Genomic DNA, 21,540 nt, shown 5'->3' on the forward strand with positions numbered 1-21,540 from the left:
GGCTACTACTTTAGCTTATAGGATCGTTATTAACTGTACTACCGCAGAGTCAGTTCATAATTTAGAGACAAAATCTTGTGCAAAACTGTACCACAAAGCACCCTTTTCATGTGAAGTTGTCCCGGTTTTTAAACCCAATTCCGAATTGAATTGATTTAAATTTTGAATTTTGAACACAATTCATAATACAATACAATACAATAATCTTTATTACATGTAGATCCCAAAAAGGGTAATTCAAATGCTCGCATATAATAAAAACATTGACACATTTAAAACATTATAAAACAGCAAGTGCTAGTATATATAATTACAAGATTACAAGCAAAACCACTAAAAAGCGTTAAGACAAATACTTACCAAACACAATAACATAATATTTAGGGACTCGTAGAAAGAAACCATTATTCGCTGAATCAAAGTAGATATCAATTGGTTCATAGATTGCGTCATACAGACAGGTATTACTGAGAGTCACTGTGATGTTAACAATAGTTCCTCGGGTTGGGATACCGCCATCAATGGCTGCTATTGTTAACTCCAAAATAGAGAAAGTGTCGTTCTCAATCGGGCTGTAAGATTACACAACGAAAAACATTACACATTATTAAAAGATACCTAACAAAACAAGGTAAGAGTAAACAATTAAATATTCACATATTTGCAAAAGACTAAGAGATTTGTTGATGTGTTTTGTGTTGTCATAAAAAACGAGTCTGCTAAGGTCGAAAAAAAGTCAGGGTAGATGACGTTTTTGGCCGTGACAAGAATCCCTACTCACTGTGAATGAAGGTGTTCATGTATGTGATATCATTTACCTATACAGGTTTCAGCATCATAAGTTGTCAAGTTTTTGAAAACTTAGTGAAAAACAAGCACCAATGTTTTCAGGAGAGTCACACAAAATCTGTTAACCATGCAAAGAGAGTTTATGTTTCATTGAGACAACAATTATACTGGTCAAATGTTTTACTTTGCAAGTAATATTCTTCAGTTCTCAGGGAAGCTTTCTACTATAACTATCTTAACCATTTGGTGCACAAGGTGGTCGCTATAGCAACGACCAAAAACACGTCTAATTGGACTTTGAACTTAAAAATTACACCACCCACATACACCGCCATCATTCAGTTGTTTAGATCGATTGTTGAGCTTTCGTTTGGTGTGATGTTCAACAGGGCGTTCTATTGAAACATTTTGAGAAAAACATGGTTAAAAGACATACTTTTTTAAATAAATCTGTGCACCAAAAGGGTTAAGTCATGTAAGTTAAATGTAAAACTGTGGACGTTTGTGTTTTGTTTTTGCATTTATATATTCAATTTAAACTGACTGGGTAAATTTTGAAAAGATTTTGGGGGTTGAACAAAGAATTCACTAGAGTGGGATTCGAACCAACGACCTCCGGATTAATGTGCCGAACAAAGATATTGACAAAATTGGGAGACCACCAACATAGGGCTAGAAAGCTCAGTTGGTAGAGCGCCAGCACGTTAAACCGGAGGTCGTTGGTTCAAATCCCACTCTAGTCAATTCTTGTTCAACCCCAACAATTATTTATATATTCTATCTCAACTTACATCTGTGTTATATCTGATGTGTGATAAGTTATATCCTGATTGGCTCCACTATCAGCATCCGTCGCTAGAACGTTAGTCAAGGATTCTTGCTGCAGTACCGGTATCGGGAAAAACGCCAGACTGTTATTTGCTACAACAGGGCAATTGTCATTCACATCTAGAACGGTTATCTACAAGAAAGAAAACATTCAAATTTTATTTTAACAGTGGTTTAAAGGATTTGGGTATTTTTTTTTTTAAACACAAAACATAATGTCCACAGATTTACATTAAACTTACACTGTTTGAAGATAAAGGTGGTAGAAAGCTTACCTAAAAATATTACTTGTTGAGGTGGTGTAGTTTTTGAGAAATGAGTAGAAAAGGTCACGAAAATACATTTTACATGCTAAATAATTGTCATCTCCTAAAACGAAAACTATGTTTGCTCTTGTTTTTACTCATTTTTTTCAGGTACACATGTAAGCTTTCTACCATCATGATCTTCAAACTGTCCAGATTTAAATGTAACCTTTCTACCATCATGATCTTCAAACTGTCCAGATTTAAATGTAAGCTTTCTACCATCTTGATCTTCAAACTGTCCAGATTTAAATGTAAGCTTTCTACCATCTTGATCTTCAAACTGTCCAGATTTAAATGTAACCTTTCTACCATCATGGTCTTCAAACTGTCCAGATTTAAATGTAAGCTTTCTACCATCTTGATCTTCAAACTGTCCAGATTTAAATGTAAGCTTTCTACCAACATGATCTTCAAACTGTCCAGATTTAAATGTAACCTTTCTACCATCTTGATCTTCAAACTGTCCAGATTTAAATGTAAGCTTTCTACCATCATGATCTTCAAACTGTCCAGATTTAAATGTAACCTTTCTACCATCGTGATCTTCAAACTGTCCAGATTTAAATGTAAGCTTTCTACCATCGTGATCTTCAAACTGTCCAGATTTAAATGTAAGCTTTCTACCATCATGATCTTCAAACTGTCCAGATTTAAATGTAACCTATCGCCCCAAACTTGAAGCATGCATGTATTGGAAGATGTGAGATCGCACAGGAGTAAATGACCTATCGCCCCATGACTTGCTACTCTTAGTAACTTGAAGCATGCATGTATTGGAAGATGTGAGATCGCACAGGAGTAAATGACCTATCGCCCCATGACTTGCTACTCTTAGTAACTTGAAGCATGCATGTATTGGAAGATGTGAGATCGCACAGGAGTAAATGACCTATCGCCCCATGACTTGCTACTCTTAGTAACTTGAAGCATGCATGTATTGGAAGATGTGAGATCGCACAGGAGTAAATGACCTATCGCCCCATGACTTGCTACTCTTAGTAACTTGAAGCATGCATGTATTGGAAGATGTGAGATCGCACAGGAGTAAATGACCTATCGCCCCATGACTTGCTACTCTTAGTAACTTGAAGCATGCATGTATTGGAAGATGTGAGATCGCACAGGAGTAAATGACCTATCGCCCCATGACTTGCTACTCTTAGTAACTTGAAGCATGCATGTATTGGAAGATGTGAGATCGCACAGGAGTAAATGACCTATCGCCCCATGACTTGCTACTCTTAGTAACTTGAAGCATGCATGTATTGGAAGATGTGAGATCGCACAGGAGTAAATGACCTATCGCCCCATGACTTGCTACTCTTAGTAACTTGAAGCATGCATGTATTGGAAGATGCGAGATCGCACAGGAGTAAATGACCTATCGCCCCATGACTTGCTACTCTTAGTAACTTGAAGCATGCATGTATTGGAAGATATGAGATCGCACAGGAATAAATGACCTATCGCCCCATGACTTGCTACTCTTAGTAACTTGAAGCATGCATGTATTGGAAGATGTGAGATCGCACAGGAGTAAATGACCTATCGCCCCATGACTTGCTACTCTTAGTAACTTGAAGCATGCATGTATTGGAAGATGTGAGATCGCACAGGAGTAAATGACCTAACGCCCCATGACTTGCTACTCTTAGTAACTTGAAGCATGCATGTATTGGAAGATGTGAGATCGCACAGGAGTAAATTACCTATCGCCCCATGACTTGCTACTCTTAGTAACTTGAAGCATGCATGTATTGGAAGATATGAGATCGCACAGGAGTAAATTACCTATCGCCCCATGACTTGCTACTCTTAGTATCTTGAAGCATGCATGTATTGGAAGATGTGAGATCGCACAGGAGTAATTGACCTATCGCCCCATGACTTGCTACTCTTAGTAACTTGAAGCCTGCATGTATTGGAAGATGTGAGATCGCACAGGAGTAAATGACCTATCGCCCCATGACTTGCTACTCTTAGTATCTTGAAGCATGCATGTATTGGAAGATGTGAGATCGCACAGGAGTAAATGACCTATCGCCCCATGACTTGCTACTCTTAGTAACTTGAAGCCTGCATGTATTGGAAGATGTGAGATCGCACAGGAGTAAATGACCTATCGCCCCATGACTTGCTACTCTTAGTATCTTGAAGCATGCATGTATTGGAAGATGTGAGATCGCACAGGAGTAAATGACCTATAGCCCCATGACTTGCTACTCTTAGTAACTTGAAGCATGCATGTATTGGAAGATATGAGATCGCACAGGAGTAAATGACCTATCGCCCCATGACTTGCTACTCTTAGTATCTTGAAGCATGCATGTATTGGAAGATGTGAGATCGCACAGGAGTAAATGACCTATCGCCCCATGACTTGCTACTCTTAGTAACTTGAAGCCTGCATGTATTGGAAGATGTCAGATCGCACAGGAGTAAATGACCTATCGCCCCATGACTTGCTACTCTTAGTATCTTGAAGCATGCATGTATTGGAAGATGTGAGATCGCACAGGAGTAAATGACCTATAGCCCCATGACTTGCTACTCTTAGTAACTTGAAGCATGCATGTATTGGAAGATGTGAGATCGCACAGGAGTAAATGACCTATCGCCCCATGACTTGCTACTCTTAGTATCTTGAAGCATGCATGTATTGGAAGATGTGAGATCGCACAGGAGTAAATGACCTATCGCCCCATGACTTGCTACTCTTAGTAACTTGAAGCATGCATGTATTGGAAGATGTGAGATCGCACAGGAGTAAATGACCTATCGCCTCATGACTTGCTACTCTTAGTAACTTGAAGCATGCATGTATTGGAAGATGTGAGATCGCACAGGAGTAAATGACCTATCGCCCCATGACTTGCTACTCTTAGTAACTTGAAGCATGCATGTATTGGAAGATGTGAGATCGCACAGGAGTAAATGACCTATCGCCCCATGACTTGCTACTCTTAGTAACTTGAAGCATGCATGTATTGGAAGATGTGAGATCGCACAGGAGTAAATGACCTATCGCCCCCTGACTTGCTACTCTTAGTAACTTGAAGCATGCATGTATTGGAAGATGTGAGATCGCACAGGAGTAAATGACCTATCGCCCCATGACTTGCTACTCTTAGTAACTTGAAGCATGCATGTATTGGAAGATGTGAGATCGCACAGGAGTAAATGACCTATCGCCCCATGACTTGCTACTCTTAGTAACTTGAAGCATGCATGTATTGGAAGATGTGAGATCGCACAGGAGTAAATGACCTATCGCCCCATGACTTGCTACTCTTAGTAACTTGAAGCATGCATGTATTGGAAGATGTGAGATCGCACAGGAGTAAATGACCTATCGCCCCATGACTTGCTACTCTTAGTAACTTGAAGCATGCATGTATTGGAAGATGTGAGATCGCACAGGAGTAAATGACCTATCGCCCCATGACTTGCTACTCTTAGTAACTTGAAGCATGCATGTATTGGAAGATGTGAGATCGCACAGGAGTAAATGACCTATCGCCCCATGACTTGCTACTCTTAGTAACTTGAAGCATGCATGTATTGGAAGATGTGAGATCGCACAGGAATAAATGACCTATCGCCCCATGACTTGCTACTCTTAGTAACTTGAAGCATGCATGTATTGGAAGATGTGAGATCGCACAGGAGTATATGACCTATCGCCCCATGACTTGCTACTCTTAGTAACTTGAAGCATGCATGTATTGGAAGATGTGAGATCGCACAGGAGTAAATGACCTATCGCCCCATGACTTGCTACTCTTAGTAACTTGAAGCATGCATGTATTGGAAGATGTGAGATCGCACAGGAGTAAATGACCTATCGCCCCATGACTTGCTACTCTTAGTAACTTGAAGCATGCATGTATTGGAAGATGTGAGATCGCACAGGAGTAAATGACCTATCGCCCCATGACTTGCTACTCTTAGTAACTTGAAGCATGCATGTATTGGAAGATATGAGATCGCACAGGAGTAAATTACCTATCGCCCCATGACTTGCTACTCTTAGTAACTTGAAGCATGCATGTATTGGAAGATGTGAGATCGCACAGGAGTAAATGACCTATCGCCCCATGACTTGCTACTCTTAGTAACTTGAAGCATGCATGTATTGGAAGATGTGAGATCGCACAGGAGTAAATGACCTAACGCCCCATGACTTGCTACTCTTAGTAACTTGAAGCATGCATGTATTGGAAGATGTGAGATCGCACAGGAGTAAATTACCTATCGCCCCATGACTTGCTACTCTTAGTAACTTGAAGCATGCATGTATTGGAAGATATGAGATCGCACAGGAGTAAATTACCTATCGCCCCATGACTTGCTACTCTTAGTATCTTGAAGCATGCATGTATTGGAAGATGTGAGATCGCACAGGAGTAATTGACCTATCGCCCCATGACTTGCTACTCTTAGTAACTTGAAGCCTGCATGTATTGGAAGATGTGAGATCGCACAGGAGTAAATGACCTATCGCCCCATGACTTGCTACTCTTAGTATCTTGAAGCATGCATGTATTGGAACATGTGAGATCGCACAGGAGTAAATGACCTATCGCCCCATGACTTGCTACTCTTAGTAACTTGAAGCCTGCATGTATTGGAAGATGTGAGATCGCACAGGAGTAAATGACCTATCGCCCCATGACTTGCTACTCTTAGTATCTTGAAGCATGCATGTATTGGAAGATGTGAGATCGCACAGGAGTAAATGACCTATAGCCCCATGACTTGCTACTCTTAGTAACTTGAAGCATGCATGTATTGGAAGATATGAGATCGCACAGGAGTAAATGACCTATCGCCCCATGACTTGCTACTCTTAGTATCTTGAAGCATGCATGTATTGGAAGATGTGAGATCGCACAGGAGTAAATGACCTATCGCCCCATGACTTGCTACTCTTAGTAACTTGAAGCCTGCATGTATTGGAAGATGTCAGATCGCACAGGAGTAAATGACCTATCGCCCCATGACTTGCTACTCTTAGTATCTTGAAGCATGCATGTATTGGAAGATGTGAGATCGCACAGGAGTAAATGACCTATAGCCCCATGACTTGCTACTCTTAGTAACTTGAAGCATGCATGTATTGGAAGATGTCAGATCGCACAGGAGTAAATGACCTATCGCCCCATGACTTGCTACTCTTAGTATCTTGAAGCATGCATGTATTGGAAGATGTGAGATCGCACAGGAGTAAATGACCTATCGCCCCATGACTTGCTACTCTTAGTAACTTGAAGCATGCATGTATTGGAAGATGTGAGATCGCACAGGAGTAAATGACCTATCGCCTCATGACTTGCTACTCTTAGTAACTTGAAGCATGCATGTATTGGAAGATGTGAGATCGCACAGGAGTAAATGACCTATCGCCCCATGACTTGCTACTCTTAGTAACTTGAAGCATGCATGTATTGGAAGATGTGAGATCGCACAGGAGTAAATGACCTATCGCCCCATGACTTGCTACTCTTAGTAACTTGAAGCATGCATGTATTGGAAGATGTGAGATCGCACAGGAGTAAATGACCTATCGCCCCCTGACTTGCTACTCTTAGTAACTTGAAGCATGCATGTATTGGAAGATGTGAGATCGCACAGGAGTAAATGACCTATCGCCCCATGACTTGCTACTCTTAGTAACTTGAAGCATGCATGTATTGGAAGATGTGAGATCGCACAGGAGTAAATGACCTATCGCCCCATGACTTGCTACTCTTAGTAACTTGAAGCATGCATGTATTGGAAGATGTGAGATCGCACAGGAGTAAATGACCTATCGCCCCATGACTTGCTACTCTTAGTAACTTGAAGCATGCATGTATTGGAAGATGTGAGATCGCACAGGAGTAAATGACCTATCGCCCCATGACTTGCTACTCTTAGTAACTTGAAGCATGCATGTATTGGAAGATGTGAGATCGCACAGGAGTAAATGACCTATCGCCCCATGACTTGCTACTCTTAGTAACTTGAAGCATGCATGTATTGGAAGATGTGAGATCGCACAGGAGTAAATGACCTATCGCCCCATGACTTGCTACTCTTAGTAACTTGAAGCATGCATGTATTGGAAGATGTGAGATCGCACAGGAATAAATGACCTATCGCCCCATGACTTGCTACTCTTAGTAACTTGAAGCATGCATGTATTGGAAGATGTGAGATCGCACAGGAGTATATGACCTATCGCCCCATGACTTGCTACTCTTAGTAACTTGAAGCATGCATGTATTGGAAGATGTGAGATCGCACAGGAGTAAATGACCTATCGCCCCATGACTTGCTACTCTTAGTAACTTGAAGCATGCATGTATTGGAAGATGTGAGATCGCACAGGAGTAAATGACCTATCGCCCCATGACTTGCTACTCTTAGTAACTTGAAGCATGCATGTATTGGAAGATGTGAGATCGCACAGGAGTAAATGACCTATCGCCCCATGACTTGCTACTCTTAGTAACTTGAAGCATGCATGTATTGGAAGATATGAGATCGCACAGGAGTAAATTACCTATCGCCCCATGACTTGCTACTCTTAGTATCTTGAAGCATGCATGTATTGGAAGATGTGAGATCGCACAGGAGTAAATGACCTATCGCCCCATGACTTGCTACTCTTAGTAACTTGAAGCCCGCATGTATTGGAAGATGTGAGATCGCACAGGAGTAAATGACCTATCGCCCCATGACTTGCTACTCTTAGTATCTTGAAGCATGCATGTATTGGAAGATGTGAGATCGCACAGGAGTAAATGACCTATCGCCCCATGACTTGCTACTCTTAGTAACTTGAAGCCTGCATGTATTGGAAGATGTGAGATCGCACAGGAGTAAATGACCTATCGCCCCATGACTTGCTACTCTTAGTATCTTGAAGCATGCATGTATTGGAAGATGTGAGATCGCACAGGAGTAAATGACCTATCGCCCCATGACTTGCTACTCTTAGTAACTTGAAGCATGCATGTATTGGAAGATGTGAGATCGCACAGGAGTAAATGACCTATCGCCCCATGACTTGCTACTCTTAGTATCTTGAAGCATGCATGTATTGGAAGATGTGAGATCGCACAGGAGTAAATGACCTATCGCCCCATGACTTGCTACTCTTAGTAACTTGAAGCATGCATGTATTGGAAGATGTGAGATCGCACAGGAGTAAATGACCTATCGCCCCATGACTTGCTACTCTTAGTATCTTGAAGCATGCATGTATTGGAAGATGTGAGATCGCACAGGAGAAAATGACCTATCGCCCCATGACTTGCTACTCTTAGTAACTTGAAGCATGCATGTATTGGAAGATGTGAGATCGCACAGGAGTAAATGACCTATCGCCCCATGACTTGCTACTCTTAGTAACTTGAAGCATGCATGTATTGGAAGATGTGAGATCGCACAGGAGTAAATGACCTATCGCCCCATGACTTGCTACTCTTAGTATCTTGAAGCATGCATGTATTGGAAGATGTGAGATCGCACAGGAGTAAATGACCTATCGCCCCATGACTTGCTACTCTTAGTAACTTGAAGCATGCATGTATTGGAAGATGTGAGATCGCACAGGAGTAAATGACCTATCGCCCCATGACTTGCTACTCTTAGTATCTTGAAGCATGCATGTATTGGAAGATGTGAGATCGCACAGGAGTAAATGACCTATCGCCCCATGACTTGCTACTCTTAGTAACTTGAAGCATGCATGTATTGGAAGATGTGAGATCGCACAGGAGTAAATGACCTATCGCCCCATGACTTGCTACTCTTAGTAACTTGAAGCATGCATGTATTGGAAGATGTGAGATCGCACAGGAGTAAATGACCTATCGCCCCATGACTTGCTACTCTTAGTATCTTGAAGCATGCATGTATTGGAAGATGTGAGATCGCACAGGAGTAAATGACCTATCGCCCCATGACTTGCTACTCTTAGTAACTTGAAGCATGCATGTATTGGAAGATGTGAGATCGCACAGGAGTAAATGACCTATCGCCCCATGACTTGCTACTCTTAGTAACTTGAAGCATGCATGTATTGGAAGATGTGAGATCGCACAGGAGTAAATGACCTATCGCCCCATGACTTGCTACTCTTAGTATCTTGAAGCATGCATGTATTGGAAGATGTGAGATCGCACAGGAGTAAATGACCTATCGCCCCATGACTTGCTACTCTTAGTAACTTGAAGCATGCATGTATTGGAAGATGTGAGATCGCACAGGAGTAAATGACCTATCGCCCCATGACTTGCTACTCTTAGTATCTTGAAGCATGCATGTATTGGAAGATGTGAGATCGCACAGGAGTAAATGACCTATCGCCCCATGACTTGCTACTCTTAGTAACTTGAAGCATGCATGTATTGGAAGATGTGAGATCGCACAGGAGTATAAGCTTTTACCAAAGAAATGTTATATATAGGAGCAGAACCATTAATGCAATGAAAGATAAGCAACAGAAACTTTAATACAAGATGTTTCTGTTTGTTTTCTACTTCCCGTCCTCTTTGTTTCAACTTCACTGCTGCGGTTACACTAGAATACTTCTTATGTGTGTCGTATTGTCACTTACATGTAGCTTATGAGAAAGACTCTGCTAGGGACGAACTGCCAGTTCATTAAAGGGAAGGTACACGTTTGGTAATAGTCAAAGACTAATCTTCTCACTTGTTGTATCCCAACATAAGCATAAAATAACAAGGCTGTGAAAATTTGAGCTAAATTGGTCGTCGAAGTTGCGAGAAAATGATGGATGAGAGAAAAACACCCTTGTTGGACAAATTTGTGAGCTTTCAGTTATTATTTTAGTGAGAAATTACCTCTTTCTCAAAATCTACGTATTGCTTCTTCAGAGGGAGCGGTTTCCCACAATGTTTTAAACTATCAACAGCTCTCCAATGCTCGTTACCAAGTCAGTTTTTAAATAAATATTTGTTTTGAGTAATTACCAAACCTATAAACAGCTTAATTTTTGCTCAAGGTAAGATGAATTGATAATAAGAGGTAATTTGCCTTAAGTGAGTTTGTCAAATTTCAACATGTCAGGCATAACTCAAACAAGGACATTTAGCCTTTGAGAAAGGCCCTGCCCGGGTCAAAACTACAGACCATTAACTTATCATAAAGGCCCTGCCTGGGTCAAAACTACAGACCATTAACTTATCATAAAGGCCCTGCCTGGGTCAAAACTACAGACCATTAACTTATCATAAAGCCGCGGCTATGAGGCAGTGTAGTTTACACTCAGGATAAGAATTATAGATGATAAGAGATAATTTGCCTAAGTTTGACTAATTTCAACAAGTCAAGCATAACTCCACCAGGGACATTTAGCCTTCAAGAAAGACTCTCCCAGGTTCCAAACTACAGACCTTTGACTTATGATATAGACATACATGTCATTGCGATGCAATTTAGTTTGTGCACAAGATATTAATAGATAATAGGATGTAATTTGCCTAAGTGAGTTTGCCTAATTAGAACAAGTCAAGCATAACTCCAACGAGGATTTTTAGCCTTCAAGAAAGACTCTACCAGGGTTAAAACTCTAGACCATTAAATTTCGCTTAGGATAAGATGAATATATAAGACGGTATTTCTATCATTGGCCATCACTGCATCATATGCTGGTAAGAGAAATAAGATATTTGTTTTCATTTGGTATTTAACCAAAACGAATTGGCAAGGGCTGAACATGCTGAATGTGAACCTACTGATTAACTTTCTGGGATTTTACCTACTGAGCTAAATATGGACAATGTGTAACGCTAACATTCTCCATAAACAGTCAATAGGCGCAATATTTTATTTTTTTATGCAAGTCACCAGACACACAAGGCCTGAAGGCCACTTTAAGGTGTGGGCTACATTGTTTTCTTTAGCGATGGTTTACCTGATTGGCCAAGAGCCTTATCCTGGGTCAAGCCAGAAGCTCTGATGGGTCATCCCAGTGAGAGACCCATGTAGTTGCACTAAGCTTCAACTGGGTGGCATGAACACCATTACACCCTATCGACCTTTCATTTTTCACCCCTTGCTATTGTTATTGTCTTCCTTAGCAATGGTTTGCTTGATTGGTCAAGAGCCTGACCCTGGGTCAAGCCAGCAGCTTCGATGGGTCATCCCAGTGATAGACCCATGTAGTTGCACTGAGCTTCAACTGGGTGGCATGAACACCATTACACCCTATCGACCTTTCAACGTCAATTACTTCGATGATATCAACTTGGGTGACATCAAACAATGGCTAAATTGTTCAAGTAAGTTCTTAAATAGACTATACTTTAAGTATTGTTTGAAGCTTTTCTTGCATGGTGGCGATAAAAAGGAAGAAACTATATGTAGAAATCAATAGCAAACTTGCGGCTGCAACCATGTGTAAATCTCTTTTGTGTGAGTGATGGCTCTGAGAAGAGCCCATGTGGACTCGACGTTTTGAACAGTTTCCTCTGCTCGTCTTCAAGAGCATACTGGTGGTGGCTGAGCTTAAGTATCGCTGGAGGGATGCGCAGATCCAAGCTGTTCTTGACCGGTGATTGGGTTGGCTTAAGGTTAGATGACCAGATGTTGACCACACTCACTAGCTGGACTTTGGACCAAGCCACATCTAAACATAATGGAACCCAGACACCACTTCAAAGATGGTTTAGCTACATGGATGGAGGTTTAGAATGGGGGTGATATGCTTAAGATAATAATAATAGCCATTTATACTGCGCTTTTTGTCAAGGCGGGTTTGTCATAAGATAACCTGGACCTGTGAGTGTTAACCGAGTTCCATATAAGAATTGTTAATTGTTTTTATTACACATCTTCATGTTCACTTTCCAGAACAAGCTCAGCTCCCCAATGTCATTCTTCATCGAAGTCTTGGAGCAAAGCGAGACATTGACATCCCATGTAGGAACCAATCGGTGAATAACAACAGGTATGAAGTCAGAGGGAACCCTGACCTTGTGAAGATGGTTCCTGGTCCTGACGTAGCTGGTCACGCATGCGCTGTGTATGCTCAGTCAGGTTCATACCTAGATCTTGGTGACTTTAAAGACACCTGTATCTCTGACCCGGGTCTCTGTGAATCGATGACGGGGTCTTTATGGCTCAAGATAAATACGTCATCAGGTTTCACTGGGAACCATTACTACATTAGCTCTAGAGGACAAACCAGTCAGGCGGTGGGTTTTGCTATGTTGTACGAAAGCAACTTAAAAAAGTTTGCACTTATTTCCCGATCGGTGAGAAATACTATTGATAAGAGATATAAGAAAAATAGAATCCCTTTAGATAGTTGGTTTCACTTGGCTGTAACTATTGAAATGAAACAGAAGGTAGTGAAGGATGTGAAGCTTTACATTGATGGGGAATTCATACTACAAGATGAAACTAGAACCCCAATCGCTGGTATCGAGGGGCGCTACACTAAGCTGTACTTGGGTATGTCTAACAATAACAGGGTTGATGAGAATAATATATTAACCACATACAGTGGTTCAGCTGCATACAGCAATCTCATGGTGTTTGATCGTCTCCTTAACCAAGACCAGATCAAAAATCTCATGAAATAATCACTATGCAATCTTGTTTGCACCTTTTAAAGGCACTGCACTTTATTGGTAATACTCAAAATAATTGTTAACATAAAAACCAACTTGGTTGTAGTTGATGTTGAATGGTCAGACAGTAGGAGGGTTGACTGTGTACTTTGTATTTACATATTATATTGAATAGAGCACCTCACTCAATAAACAGTAGATGATGTTGAATGGTCAGACAGTAGGAGGGTTGACTGTGTACTTTGTATTACATATATGTATCACAAGGGTTAACCCTAATGAGGGGTGCCCAGCCACAATTGTGAATTTTTTTTTCACTTGGTGATTTGCAAGGATGTTGTTTTTTACACTAGTTAAATTTTGTCACCTTTTGTAATTGCTTTTTTTTTTTTTTTTTTTGCAGGTTTAAAACAAATTAGAGTTGCTTTAACTTGGTGTTAAGATCTTTTACAATGCTTTGTAAGGCTGTTGGGTTTAATTTCATGTTGAATTGTTTGGCTGCTATCCGTACACTTGAGTTTTAAGTTTGAAATGTGTTTATTGTAAAACATGTCATTGTCTTGGTTTTATGTTTTTACGTTAACGCCCTTTGGGGTATTTTACATAAAGTGCCATAATGCATTTTATTATTATTATTATTATTATTATTATTGTTATTATTATTATATTATTATTATTATTATTATTATTGTTTGGCACCCCTGAACAAAGATATTGACAAAATAGGGAGACCGCCAACATAGGGCTAGATAGCTCAGTTGGTAGAGTGCCGGCAAGTTAATCCGGAGGTCGTTGGTTTGAATCCCACTCTAGTGAATTCTTTGTTCGACCCACCCCCCAAACAAATATTATTATTATTGTTACAATAAAACTGAACACTTCTCTAATTTACTTTATATAACACTGGCTGTAGTCAAATAAATACATTATATGTAAAGTGTTAAAGAATAAATGTAGCTAATACTCTGTTTGGAAACAAACTTGATGTCTGTGGCAGTTCTTGCATTAAGATAGTCGACTTCCATCGTATTCAACTGCATAAAAGTTGTGTCATATTATGGGACTTAAACTCGTCACTCAGTGACACTCAGGGTGCTACAACAGTTTGTGCTTTTCCTGTAAGGCATTTTTAAAGTACAAGACAATATAAGTTATCACAAAAGCGCAAGTGGAATACGGAAAAATATAGCCACTGCGTCCCATATCCCACGAGGCGCATGACATAGAACACACAAGACCCAGGTATTAGATATTAGCAGATATTAGCATGTTTTTATCACCACTTCATTCTGCAAATCTGATTGGAGGATAAACCCCTTTATTCATGTACCTGTAATGGTTTACAAGCTGCTGTGGCACAATAATGCCAATCAAACCAAGAACACAGGATTGTGACAATTTAACTTATTGTTTACACAACAGTACATGGAACCTAGCTGCTTTAGTGTATGCCCAACCCGAGCGAAGCAGCAATAACAGTAAACCTCTCTAGTAGCTAGACTTCCACCATAAAGCATTAAAGGCAGTGGACACTATTGGGAATTACTCAAAATCTTTATTAGCATAAAACCTTACTTGAACGAGTAATGGGGAGCTGCAGATAGTAAACAACATTGTGAGAAACGGCTCCCTCTGAAGTGATAGAGTTTTCGAGAAAGAAGTAATTTTCATCGAATTTGATTTCGAGACCTCAGATTTAAAATTTAAGGTCTCGAGATCAAGCATCTGAAAGCGCACATTTTTGTGCGACAAGGGTGTTTTTTCTTTCATTATTATCTCGCAACTTCAATGACCGATTGAGCTTAAACTTTCACAGGTTTGTTATTTTATGAATATGTTGAGATACACCAAGTGAGACGACTGGTTTTTAACAATTACCAATAGTGTCCAGTGTCTTTAAGGACGCAAGAGTCACAGACAGGACTTGAACCTTCACTCTGCTGAACGGAAACACCACATCTTAGATTCAGTGCTCCTACCACTGGGCAAGGACATGCCAATAAGTTGACATGCACAGCGGACAAAGACGAAAATTGAGCTTTCTACTTGCTCTTTTTCGGTATTACTAAGAATACAAACATTTGAGTGCCAGCCGTCGATTACACCAAAATCTTCCTAACTTAGAATATATCCTAGGATGAGTTAAGTTCCTCAACCAAAGACGTCAGGATGCATTGAACTCATCCTTAGTTAGGATGAGTTACTCAGCCTATTGTAGAGATAGGATTAATCCTAGCGATTTGTGAAATCGGTGGCTGGTCCCCCGCCCTGGTAAACAGGGATTGTTCTTACCTGCACTGTAACACTTCCTTCATACTGTGGATTTGCATTGACGTCAATCACGCTGATTATAAGAAGATATGATGATGAACCGGCTTCAAAGTCCAGTTCCGTTGCCAAGGTAATTAGTGCTTTATCAGAATGGACATCAAATGTTTCCGTCTCACTCACATTCAGTTCAGGTACTGAAACAGTAATGAAAACAATCCACAGCTCTCAATGCCTAAAATCTTATGTTCTTGAACACACATACATGTACCAAGGGGAAAATGAAGCAACCTTTTAGCTTTAAAAGTGAGGAAAGAATGATGTTTTGTCTCTAAGAAGGACTCTGGAAGGGTCAAAACATCAGGGCCCAAATTCATAGCGCTGCTTAACGGTAAGCAAATTTGCATGCTTATTGTAGCAGAAAAATTTGCTTACATGTAAGCCTTAGCGTATTTCACAGGTTAGCAGAAAAATTGGGCGGCCATATGGCGTGTTTACCGTGGATTTGCATTGTGACATCATTTATTTTTGTGCAGTTAGCATGCCTTTTCGTGTGCTTATGGTTATAGCAGCGCTATGAAATAGACATCGCACAGTAAGCAAAAAATGGGCCGCTAAGCAGCGCTATGAAATTGGGCCCAGGTATTTTAACCTTTTTGCAAACAACAAAACCTCAACTAACTTTTGATAATTTGATAATTGCATAATCTAACCAATCAACCACCCCTTTTGCTAATGAACTTACCGATTTGTGGTACAGTGTCGCATATAATGAAGGCTGTACCATTAGCATAATAGGTATCTGGTGGTGATTCAGTCGGGGGCTCAGCACCATCTGCAATATTTTCTGCTGTGTTGTTTTTCAGTGTGAAATGTCTGGCCTCGTTCCCTGGGAAAACACAAACAAAAGAATTAAACAAAATCGACGATCTACTCTGAACAGAGACGAGGGAGGGTATGAACTATCACACATATGGGACCCCCTCATACCCCAAGTTCCACCCCGGGGGAGGACACACTCGGCCAAACCACCATCCAGTGGCCGAAGCAGGCAACAGCGCCACCAACCGACTGGTGGTGCCTCGTTCTGAGGATGACTAGTGAAACTAGTCGAAACGTAAACAAAATTACGTGGGTATTTGGCTGTGTTTCTTAGAAAATACATTTAATAAGTTGAAAGTTGAAAGTTTGGTCCAGAAGAGAAGATATCGGGGACCCATATTCCATTCTTATATATTCTGCCTTCTTACATTACAGGTGGCTTTCATTCCATTTAATTCAATTAATTTTTCAGTATTTTATTTATTTTCCAGTAGTTGATGTTTTTTGGTAAGCGCTGTGATTTAGTTTAGTTAGTAGAGCGTATTTAAAAGCCGTTTATTATTATTCTTGGTTTTTTTCCAAGATGTACACAGTGTGTTTTTGTGACCAAACCTGGAGATCATTTAAGTAGAAGGGTTAAACAAACAAACAAACAAAATCTGATATACACACCTTTTGTAATAGTGACTTGAAAGTTGGGTCCAGAGGAGAATACATCAGCAACCCATATGGATTCAATGACAGCGTTGAGATGTAGATCTTCATTGATCGTTACTGAGTAGTCTACCGGTGGGTTCTCAGCTTCAATGGAGAGGAAGGTTACCCCTTGAAGCTCCAGGTAGAACTCTGAGGAACATGGATTACGCTCAGTGTGAAAGAGATCAAAGAAATAACTCACTCCAGTCTGTGGATATAATAACGTGAGAAGTAGGTTTATATAAACTGGATTACGCTCAGTGTGGAAGATATTAAAGAAATAACTCACTCCAGTCTGTGGATATAATAACGTGAGAAGTAGGTTTATATAAACTGGGTTACGCTCAGTGTGAAAGAGATCAAAGAAATAACTCACTCCAGTCTGTGGATATAATAACGTGAGAAGTAGGTTTATATAAACTGGATTACGCTCAGTGTGGAAGAGATCAAAGAAATAACTCACTCCAGTCTGTGGATATAATAACGTGAGAAGTAGGTTTATATAAACTGGGTTACGCTCAGTGTGGAAGATATTAAAGAAATAACTCACTCCAGTCTGTGGATATAATAACGTGAGAAGTAGGTTTATATAAACTGGATTACGCTCAGTGTGGAAGAGATCAAAGAAATAACTCACTCCAGTCTGTGGATATAATAACGTGAGAAGTAGGTTTATATAAACTGGATTACGCTCAGTGTGGAAGATATTAAAGAAATAACTCACTCCAGTCTGTGGATATAATAACGTGAGAAGTAGGTTTATATAAACTGGATTACGCTCAGTGTGGAAGATATTAAAGAAATAACTCACTCCAGTCTGTGGATATAATAAAATGAGAAGTAGGTTTATATAAACTGGGTTACGCTCAGTGTGAAAGAGATCAAAGAAATAACTCACTCCAGTCTGTGGATATAATAACGTGAGAAGTAGGTTTATATAAACTGGATTACGCTCAGTGTGGAAGAGATCAAAGAAATAACTCACTCCAGTCTGTGGATATAATAACGTGAGAAGTAGGTTTATATAAACTGGATTACGCTCAGTGTGGAAGATATTAAAGAAATAACTCACTCCAGTCTGTGGATATAATAACGTGAGAAGTAGGTTTATATAAACTGGGTTACGCTCAGTGTGAAAGAGATCAAAGAAATAACTCACTCCAGTCTGTGGATATAATAACGTGAGAAGTAGGTTTATATAAACTGGATTACGCTCAGTGTGGAAGATATTAAAGAAATAACTCACTCCAGTCTGTGGATATAATAACGTGAGAAGTATGTTTATATAAACTGGGTTACGCTCAGTGTGAAAGAGATCAAAGAAATAACTCACTCCAGTCTGTGGATATAATAACGTGAGAAGTAGGTTTATATAAACTGGATTACGCTCAGTGTGAAAGAGATCAAAGAAATAACTCACTCCAGTCTGTGGATATAATAACGTGAGAAGTAGGTTTATATAAACTGGATTACGCTCAGTGTGGAAGATATTAAAGAAATAACTCACTCCAGTCTGTGGATATAATAACGTGAGAAGTATGTTTATATAAACTGGGTTACGCTCAGTGTGAAAGAGATCAAAGAAATAACTCACTCCAGTCTGTGGATATAATAACGTGAGAAGTATGTTTATATAAACTGGGTTACGCTCAGTGTGAAAGAGATCAAAGAAATAACTCACTCCAGTCTGTGGATATAATAACGTGAGAAGTAGGTTTATATAAACTGGGTTACGCTCAGTGTGGAAGAGATCAAAGAAATAACTCACTCCAGTCTGTGGATATAATAACGTGAGAAGTAGGTTTATATAAACTGGGTTACGCTCAGTGTGGAAGATATTAAAGAAATAACTCACTCCAGTCTGTGGATATAATAACGTGAGAAGTAGGTTTATATAAACTGGGTTACGCTCAGTGTGAAAGAGATCAAAGAAATAACTCACTCCAGTCTGTGGATATAATAACGTGAGAAGTAGGTTTATATAAACTGGATTACGCTCAGTGTGGAAGATATTAAAGAAATAACTCACTCCAGTCTGTGGATATAATAACGTGAGAAGTAGGTTTATATAAACTGGGTTACGCTCAGTGTGAAAGAGATCAAAGAAATAACTCACTCCAGTCTGTGGATATAATAACGTGAGAAGTAGGTTTATATAAACTGGGTTACGCTCAGTGTGAAAGAGATCAAAGAAATAACTCACTCCAGTCTGTGGATATAATAACGTGAGAAGTAGGTTTATATAAACTGGATTACGCTCAGTGTGGAAGATATTAAAGAAATAACTCACTCCAGTCTGTGGATATAATAACGTGAGAAGTATGTTTATATAAACTGGATTACGCTCAGTGTGGAAGATATTAAAGAAATAACTCACTCCAGTCTGTGGATATAATAACGTGAGAAGTAGGTTTATATAAACTGGATTACGCTCAGTGTGGAAGATATTAAAGAAATAACTCACTCCAGTCTGTGGATATAATAACGTGAGAAGTAGGTTTATATAAACTGGATTACGCTCAGTGTGGAAGATATTAAAGAAATAACTCACTCCAGTCTGTGGATATAATAACGTGAGAAGTAGGTTTATATAAACTGGGTTACGCTCAGTGTGAAAGAGATCAAAGAAATAACTCACTCCAGTCTGTGGATATAATAACGTGAGAAGTAGGTTTATATAAACTGGATTACGCTCAGTGTGGAAGATATTAAAGAAATAACTCACTCCAGTCTGTGGATATAATAACGTGAGAAGTAGGTTTATATAAACTGGATTACGCTCAGTGTGAAAGAGATCAAAGAAATAACTCACTCCAGTCTGTGGATATAATAACGTGAGAAGTAGGTTTATATAAACTGGGTTACGCTCAGTGTGAAAGAGATCAAAGAAATAACTCACTCCAGTCTGTGGATATAATAACGTGAGAAGTAGGTTTATATAAACTGGATTACGCTCAGTGTGGAAGATATTAAAGAAATAACTCACTCCAGTCTGTGGATATAATAACGTGAGAAGTATGTTTATATAAACTGGATTACGCTCAGTGTGGAAGATATTAAAGAAATAACTCACTCCAGTCTGTGGATATAATAACGTGAGAAGTAGGTTTATATAAACTGGATTACGCTCAGTGTGGAAGATATTAAAGAAATAACTCACTCCAGTCTGTGGATATAATAACGTGAGAAGTAGGTTTATATAAACTGGGTTACGCTCAGTGTGGAAGATATTAAAGAAATAACTCACTCCAGTCTGTGGATATAATAACGTGAGAAGTAGGTTTATATAAACTGGGTTACGCTCAGTGTGAAAGAGATCAAAGAAATAACTCACTCCAGTCTGTGGATATAATAACGTGAGAAGTAGGTTTATATAAACTGGATTACGCTCAGTGTGGAAGATATTAAAGAAATAACTCACTCCAGTCTGTGGATATAATAACGTGAGAAGTATGTTTATATAAACTGGATTACGCTCAGTGTGGAAGATATTAAAGAAATAACTCACTCCAGTCTGTGGATATAATAACGTGAGAAGTAGGTTTATATAAACTGGGTTACGCTCAGTGTGGAAGATATTAAAGAAATAACTCACTCCAGTCTGTGGATATAATAACGTGAGAAGTAGGTTTATATAAACTGGGTTACGCTCAGTGTGAAAGAGATCAAAGAAATAACTCACTCCAGTCTGTGGATATAATAACGTGAGAAGTAGGTTTATATAAACTGGGTTACGCTCAGTGTGGAAGATATTAAAGAAATAACTCACTCCAGTCTGTGGATATAATAACGTGAGAAGTATGTTTATATAAACTGGGTTACGCTCAGTGTGAAAGAGATCAAAGAAATAACTCACTCCAGTCTGTGGATATAATAACGTGAGAAGTAGGTTTATATAAACTGGGTTACGCTCAGTGTGAAAGAGATCAAAGAAATAACTCACTCCAGTCTGTGGATATAATAACGTGAGAAGTAGGTTTATATAAACTGGATTACGCTCAGTGTGGAAGATATTAAAGAAATAACTCACTCCAGTCTGTGGATATAATAACGTGAGAAGTATGTTTATATAAACTGGATTACGCTCAGTGTGGAAGATATTAAAGAAATAACTCACTCCAGTCTGTGGATATAATAACGTGAGAAGTAGGTTTATATAAACTGGATTACGCTCAGTGTGGAAGATATTAAAGAAATAACTCACTCCAGTCTGTGGATATAATAACGTGAGAAGTAGGTTT

The 21,540-nt window shown here is 39.5% G+C and overlaps 1 protein-coding gene across 1 annotated transcript in view; it reads right to left on the minus strand.

The window, feature by feature from the left end:
* The window catches only part of LOC117299078, a gene marked incomplete at its 5' end in the record, with an annotated part of 62,417 nt that extends 44,790 nt beyond the window's left edge, over window positions 1–17,627 (minus strand). The window contains 5 exons of the mRNA XM_033782494.1: window positions 361–572; window positions 1,581–1,750; window positions 15,806–15,978; window positions 16,527–16,670; window positions 17,276–17,627. Of these exons, the coding sequence (XP_033638385.1) occupies window positions 361–572; window positions 1,581–1,750; window positions 15,806–15,978; window positions 16,527–16,670; window positions 17,276–17,627 (1,051 nt within the window). The remainder of the gene's footprint in view (window positions 1–360; window positions 573–1,580; window positions 1,751–15,805; window positions 15,979–16,526; window positions 16,671–17,275) is intronic.
* Window positions 17,628–21,540: the final 3,913 nt, after the last annotated feature.

The sequence above is a fragment of the Asterias rubens genome, chromosome 14, assembly GCF_902459465.1.
Source record: "Asterias rubens chromosome 14, eAstRub1.3, whole genome shotgun sequence".
NCBI classification, from domain to species: domain Eukaryota; kingdom Metazoa; phylum Echinodermata; class Asteroidea; order Forcipulatida; family Asteriidae; genus Asterias; species Asterias rubens.